Below are 7,867 nucleotides of genomic sequence, written 5' to 3'. Positions count from 1 at the left end.
TCAGCAAAGGACATCTTGATCACTGTCCCCTCTCGATTTCTTGTACTTCCTTATCTTGAGGACCTTCTTGTGACAGTTTGCATACCCAGAACTACCAAATGCCGGACTCGACGCCGGTCGGTACTCCGGCAGGAGCCGCCCAGACTTGTACCGGATTCCACAAGCATTGCAGAGGGTCCCGGGCCCGGCAGGCCCGTTCCTCCATTGTGGAGTGTCCATTGTGATGCAGTGCGTGCACTTCTTCAGCATGCTGAAATCACCACCATGCCTCGAGAGGTGGTCATACAGAAGGCGTTCCGGTGGGTCGAGAGACCATGCTCGACGGCCGACCTGCCCAGTTCTCCTCTTCTTGGGCACCTTCCAATCGGGAAAGGCATCGATATTGGTCGATTCTTCCTCGTCGGCGCCGGCATTCGATAGCGGGAGAAAGTCCAGTAGGTTATCCAGGAGGTCTTGGAACCACTCTTTCTTCTCGGGATCATTAGGCTTGCACAGCTCGTTGTCGTCGACGACTTCTTCTATGTCGTCTTCCAATATCTCTTCGTGTTTGAAGCATGGAGAGGAGAGATAGGGGTGAACAATGGGCATGGTAGAAAGTCCAAGGGGGCCGTGGCATGAAGAGTACTGAGAGAGTTTTAAGTTGGCAAGAAGGTCCAAGGGAATAAATGCTAGCTACAAATAACAAAACAGTGGGCCTAGAAGGTGGATTTCTGATAGCTGAGAGTCAGCAAGATCAAAAGGAAGGGCTTTGTTGCCATTACCATATATGATTTTGTGTTGTCTTCATTATTTTAAATGGGAACATTCTGGAGACACAAGCGAGAAAGAAAGAAAGAACAAAAAGGCGACTAAATGCAAGGTTATCTTTGCCAGCGGATCTTAGTAAATACGGTTAAGGGCTGCAAACGGATCAGATCTCTCGGATAAGGATAGCAAATGGATCGGATCATTCGTAAACAGATCGGACAAAAAATGATCAATTCAAATTCGATCTATTTATTAAACAAGTCAAAAATTTAAATCTGTATCCGACCTATTTATTAAACAGATAATCCAATTCGATTTCTTTAATCTGTTTATTAAATAGATCAAATTAGGTTAAACAAATTAAACAGGTTAAATAGATCAAGTTAAATGGATAAGAAACATGTTAAACAAGTTTTAAACAGGTTAAACGAGTCTTAAATGGGTTCAACGGGTTAAATAAATTATCTGATTTAATCCAATCTAAATATTAAATGGATTAAATAAATCAGATATTTAAAATCCAAATTTGATCCACTTATTAAATGGGTTAAACGGATCGACTCGTTTATGATTCGAACTCATTTAGCCTAAACCTAAATCTATTTATGGCCGATCGAATACGAATCGGATTGACGAGTTGGATCATATTTTATCAATTCTACTCCCAAATATCTAACCCAGACCCCAACTCAGTAAGACATGAGTTCAGGTTGTACCTTTGGTGCAAAAGAACGATTCAATTTCTTTCGTGATATATTGGATTGTGCAATGGCCACTTTGAGTTCTATACAAACAAATTGAAGAAAGAGGTTGGAATGATTTGAGTGCTATGTAAAGTATGATCGGTTGATATTATAAAAAAAAACCAACCATTCTTTGAAAGATACAACCTGCAACACATAGATGTGCTTGGACCTAAGGATCTATTTTACTGTCCAAAAATGGCTGCTTCAGAATAAAGTCTTCCCAAGACTAGGCATTTGTAGGGTTATTTAATTGCAGGAAGCCGCCGACAAAATGTATTTTGGACAGTTTGGGACTTCCCTCCGGTTCATTGACTATGACAGTATAAGGTTTGGTGTTACCAAAGTAGGTGTCATTAACCTTACCATCTTTGATTAATGGAACATACCTTAAAAATATGGGGTATACTTTTTTTTTTTTTTAAAGTTTATATCATTGAATTAAGGTTAAAAAATATATATCTCTCTACATTTCGTATAAAATTACAAATATCTCTCTCATGTATAATTGCAGCAATGTCAACACAATATTTTCACATTATTGCAATATAGCATATCCTTCTGATTAGGATTAGAGCTCAACAGAGGTGCCTACATAGTATGTGACATGGAAATAATCATGTAATATGAATTTCTTCTAAAGAAAGATGAAATATAACGTGGATAAATATGATGAGGATTTTTCTAAAGGAAGATGGAATTTAATGTGGATAAATCCCTCTTCCCTTCTTTCCCAAAACCTAGGGTTTCAAAAATCCTAACTCTCATAGAGCAGAAAAAAAAAAAACGCGGCATCAAACATAGAGCTGTTTGACACAGTGAGCGGCCGCAAGCTCCGTCCACTCAGATCTCTTTCTCTTCTATAAGAATTAGAATTTCTAAAGCCCAAGGTTCGGGAAAAAAAAAGGAAGAGAGTTTTATACATATCAAATTTTATCTTATTTAAAAAAAAAATCCAGACTACATAACTACCTCCATGTTATCTACTGTGTAGGCACCTCTAATGAGCTCTAATCCCAATTAGGAGGGGGATAGGCCGCATTGCGATAACGTGAAAAATATAGGATTGATATCGTAGTAATTTGACATGTAAAACTTATTTGCAATTCCATACAAAATGTAGGAAAATTTTTCTAGCCAAAATTAATTATATTAAAAGTAATGAAGAAGGCAAACATTTGATGACCAATCAGTCAGTCTAATCAAGCATAAGGAGAACGAGAAGAAAAACCTAACCAAAAAATAGGTCTAAAAATTAATCTAACTAAATTTAAAATTTAAGTTGGATGTGATCTACTACTATAAATTATTTACATACAAAAAATATGAAATTTGAAAGCTCTAGCTTTTGAATCGAGTGATCAAAAATTTGAACAATCTGAATAATACCAAACATCACTTGATGTATAGGACAATGATTTCTAAATTATATATATTTTTTATATATAAGAGGTTTAAAAATAATAGATTACATCTAATATCTTGGATATAAGATCCCATCATTTGATCTAAATCAGAGAAATTCTAAGTGAATATCTTTTTGAATATAACTAAGTTTATATATATAGAAAGAGAAATAGTTGGACTTGGTTATATTCAAGTAAATCTATGCCCAAATCCGATCTGATCTATATTATACAATAAAGATCTTATATTAATGATCTAGGTTATTGGATATAATCTATCATTTCTAATTGCTTAGATATAAAAAATTATGTGATTTGAAAGTTCTTACTATATGCATATTTATTCGATCTAATTTATGAATTATTTGATGTATAGGTTGGAAGTTTCTGAATTATATATATATATATATAAATAGGTTAGAAGTTGTAAATCATATCCAATAATTTTAGTCATTGGTGTGGGGCCTCTCGTCTGAGGTAAATCCGACTGAATTTAGAAGGAGATCATTATTCTCAAGTCCAGATATTTTTTTAGAATTTTTATCTAAATAATATTTAAAAAAAATTACAAAATTAATATATTTTTCAATTTATTTACAAGAATTATGCAAAACCATAAAATACCATTTCAAATAGTATTTTTTTTTGATAGAAAACGCCATTTGTAACGGTGTTTCTTCATCCCACGTCATCTCCTCCCTCCGTCCCCCGTGGAATCAAAAGATCAAAAAAAAAAATCGTCATTTGTAATAGCGCTTTCAAAAGCGTCATTTCAAATAGTATTTTCAAAGGCGCCATAACAAATGGCATTTTCTTGGTTACACCCCCCATCCATTCAAAAAAATCCATCCAATAGTTCAAAAAAAAATTTAAAAAATAATCAATCCGTGTCATCTCCGAACCACTCCGTACTGATGCCATACCGACCTATACTAACCCAAACCGCACTGTATCGAACGGTTGGTGCTCGCACCATACCGTACCGAACCGGTATGGTCCGATTCATGTCATTTACCAAAAAATCGATCTGAACCGTATCGGTTCCCCACTGAAAAATTTATCCAGCCAAGGTTTGCAATACTGGTACCACATCCCGTACCGTTTGCCAACCGATACGGTACCGAAGGATAAAAAATAAAAAAAAATCCATCCAATGGCCAAAAAAAAGTAGAAAACCAATCCGTACCGACCCCGTATCAGCCCATACTGACTCGTATTGATGCCGTATTGATCTGTACCGACCCATACCACACCGTACGTACCAAGCCATTCGTGCCTGTATCATACCATACCGTACCGAATCGATACGATCCGGTTCATCTCATTTGCCAAAAAATCGATATGAACCGTGTTGGTTCCCCATCGGTACGGTATGGGGTGTACTGGCCGATTTGGGCCGATACGGAATACCATGCATCCAGCTGTAGCCTTAGTAGATTTAGGTCCGACACAATCATCCCATCATCTCTTATCAACTTGAAATCCTTATCCTCACCATGATTCAGAATACTCTTTTTGTCAAAATCACCGCAATCCTTCATCATTTGGTTGTCAGGCTTCAAGCCTTTGTCGAAATAAGCTCTCACCATCTGCTTTGGGATACACACGTAAAACTATATCATACCCTCAATGAAAGAAGATGAGGAGAGAGAGCAAACAAAAGCAAGCGTACAGGTGGAGAGAGAGGTGTGAATATCAGATGCCATTCTATCGCAGTCCTCCTTCATAAAAAACTGACTTGTCTGATTTAGCTTATTTTTGGCTATTTCAAGAGATATAATTAAATTACTCGACATATTATTATTATTTACATTATAATTTTTATGGCCCTTTTAGCATAACTTTTTCTCTCCTAATCTTTTGAGATATATGAGACTACGTGTATCCACGTCCATAAAGCATAACATCCGATTACTTGAAATTAAACTAATCTCTGATAAAAATAATAATTAATAATATAAAATAGAATAAAAATATCAAATGTACAAAAAATAGTACAATAAAAGTTTCAAAAATATTAAATATAAATCTAAAAAATACCAAATCTCATAAAAATGTCGTGGTGGCCGTGGTCGCTTGGACCTTCTCAGGAAGGTCCTCAACGACCGCTCTTACTCCTGTATCTGCTGTGATGGCTCTTCCCCCATATTAATGGACGTCTGCTAGTCATGCTGCTCAGGAATAACTAGTACTGTCGGAGCATCTGCAGGCTGAGTGACCCTCTCAACACCCTCATCTGGATGTAAGGATGGGCCTGAAAAGAAAGTGTCATATTCATGTGGCCACCTGAGACCCGATGATGTCATCTGGAGCATGTAGGAAGAGGAAAGCCCTACCATCTGTGGATCAAAAGATGATAGCATCTGTGTAGCATGTAGTGATGACATCTGCGGAATATTCAGTGATGGCATATGTTAAACATATAGTGACGGCGTATATCTCATATCTGGCACATCGGTTGCTCTATACCAAAACGCATAGCTATCTAGATCAACGCCAATTTCTACCAGTGTTTTCGAACATGATCTTTCCATCTAATGCAGTATCCGAATTCGCTCGTCCTCATCAGTCGTAGATAAAGCACGACGAGTGTCCAACATAAGATTTGACATAGAATTAGTCTACATAATAAAAATAAAATTAGCAATATACTATAAAATATAAATCAAAGATATAATAGAACTAAATAAAATATTTTACAATCTTAATTATTAGAAGTAAAGATATTGATATAAAGTATAATTTTGTGGTCTTACCTAAAAACGCACAGCCTAACTCTCACCCTCATATCCTGAAACTGCATACCAAGGCTGTCCAATGACTCGCACTATAATGCTAAAAAACTTAGTTATATAGTCCTCGATATATGGACGGCCTCCCAAAATGTGATCACCGTGAACTATGTGATCTCGGCGTGCATTCTAAATGGCAATATACTCTGCATGTCTGATATGCCAGTCAATATGAGCTCTCTCTCGTCGATCAATACGATGAAGTCTCTGCTGGTATCAACTACTCTGGAATGTCCTGAATTTGGCCAAACTACCGCAGCACATGATCGAAAAATGTCACTCCACCATATCAAAATAAATAAGTGGCACCCTAACAGCCCATATGTCATGTCCAACTGTATACATCTGCGGTAATATAGTCAATATCTCACCTGCATATGGCTCCCACAAAAATTGATAGAGTTAAAAATAAAAATAAATTAGTAAGCTAAATTTTAATAGATTATGAATACTGTAAAATGATATTTGTAAATAAATCAAATTTATCTGTCTATATGTATCAACTAATATATCCAGCTGGTACCTATAAATCCGTGCCACTCTCGTCGATACGTGGTGAACATGAAATGCAATATTCCAGCTGTTTGACAGTGTATTCATGTTAAATAAATTTTATCGGATTAAAAAACAGACTAAATTTTAAGTAAATGAAGTAATATTTTTATACCTATATCCCAACGGTCCGTCTAGTCTAAATGGGACATCAGGATCATGCTGCTCTGATGGCATCTCAAGCAACTATCGTCATAATGGACTGATAGTTAGCATCCTCTCCCATATTCAAATCTGTAAATTTAAAAAAAATTATATATGATATACCCAATCAAAGCTACAATAAAATATTAAAAATATAAATTTTTAATTTATATATCCATAATAATACAAGATAACCATTAATCTCACTCTGGTCAGTATAAAAACCCCAACACATAGTCCTGTACAAGCAAACTAGTACTGCACTGCTCCAATTGAGCCTACGAGCAAACTCTAAATCCTCCAATAATGATAAAAATATCAACTTCATCTTGTTCGATAAAGTATTAGGTAATAGAACACCACCTAGCAACCGCAGCACTTAGCTAATGACATACTGCTGTACTATCTTGTCTGGTGCATCATCTTCAATGTACAAATATCGATAACGATCATCCAAATAATCTATCTTCAGCGTGAATGATCGAAAAACTGGACCTCAGACTCAAACCCTAGCAATCGTAAGCACAAAGCCTGCCACTTTGGAATGGTAAACATGGGATCAACTCCGATAATTGGATCACCATCAATTGGTAGTCCGATAAGGATGCTAACATCTTGTAACGTGATGGTCGTCTCACCGAATGAAAGATGAAATGTGTATCTCTGGACGCCATCTCTCAAGCAAGACAGTAATAAGACCAACATCCATCTGTATGCAATCAATTCGATACACTTCATAGAATCTCAGATATCGTAAATAATCTAGCATTCTAGGTGGGATATGCTCTATCCTCCAAAAGTCAGCATCGAATCGTCGTAGTCGAAGGTGTCTGGGCTTCTACAATAAGATATAATAATTAGATAACGTATATAACTTTAACAAAAAATTTTTTATAAAAAATATAAGTAGTAAAAGTAGGATTGGAATGCTTACACCGTCATTTAAAATAGTCTGTGACCGATGGTGCTCCTACAATATAAGAATACTCCTGTCTCGAGGGTCTGGATGCCGTGGAGAGTAAGCCATAACATGCTAATGAACCTAAAATAATGATATATATCCCAAGTGTATTAGAGCATGAGAAATATGATAGCCATTCATTTCATGATAAATATAATTTTCAATGCATGAAAATAATGTCACTAATTTATTACTAGTAAATATCTGGTAGCATAATATTGTCACATAATACAACTTAAACATACAATACAATTCATCTCTGGATATAAAACAACATTGAAAATACAATCCCACAAAAATATATAAAATAATATTAAAATACATCTTCAGAGCCTTTAATTTCTATCACTGCTTGAAGTTAATGTGAGTTGAAGTATCCTAGGACAGTGATAGCGATCATGATCCTGTTTCTTATAAATACCACAGTGATTCTTACTTCTTATTTATGTATCATCCATCTTATTTCACAGTCTTGTTGACTTTGGTCTGCCTTCTGCTGGTCTCAAACGATGATGATCAGAA

At 35.8% G+C, this 7,867-nt stretch overlaps 1 protein-coding gene across 1 annotated transcript; it reads right to left on the bottom strand.

The window, feature by feature from the left end:
• On the bottom strand, positions 1–588 carry LOC140855597 (GATA transcription factor 3-like). The gene has a single exon (XM_073251686.1). The coding sequence runs from the start codon at positions 586–588 to the stop codon at positions 1–3; it is 588 nt and encodes a 195-aa protein (XP_073107787.1).
• Positions 589–7,867: the final 7,279 nt, after the last annotated feature.

Source organism: Elaeis guineensis, chromosome 1, assembly GCF_000442705.2.
Source record: "Elaeis guineensis isolate ETL-2024a chromosome 1, EG11, whole genome shotgun sequence".
Taxonomy (NCBI): domain Eukaryota; kingdom Viridiplantae; phylum Streptophyta; class Magnoliopsida; order Arecales; family Arecaceae; genus Elaeis; species Elaeis guineensis.
This window is presented reverse-complemented; position numbering and strand designations above follow the sequence as displayed.

Bases quoted from the DNA above. Each gene is read 5' to 3' on its own strand.
- LOC140855597 (XM_073251686.1), bottom strand. From the start codon at position 588: ATGCCCATTGTTCACCCCTATCTCTCCTCTCCATGCTTCAAACACGAA.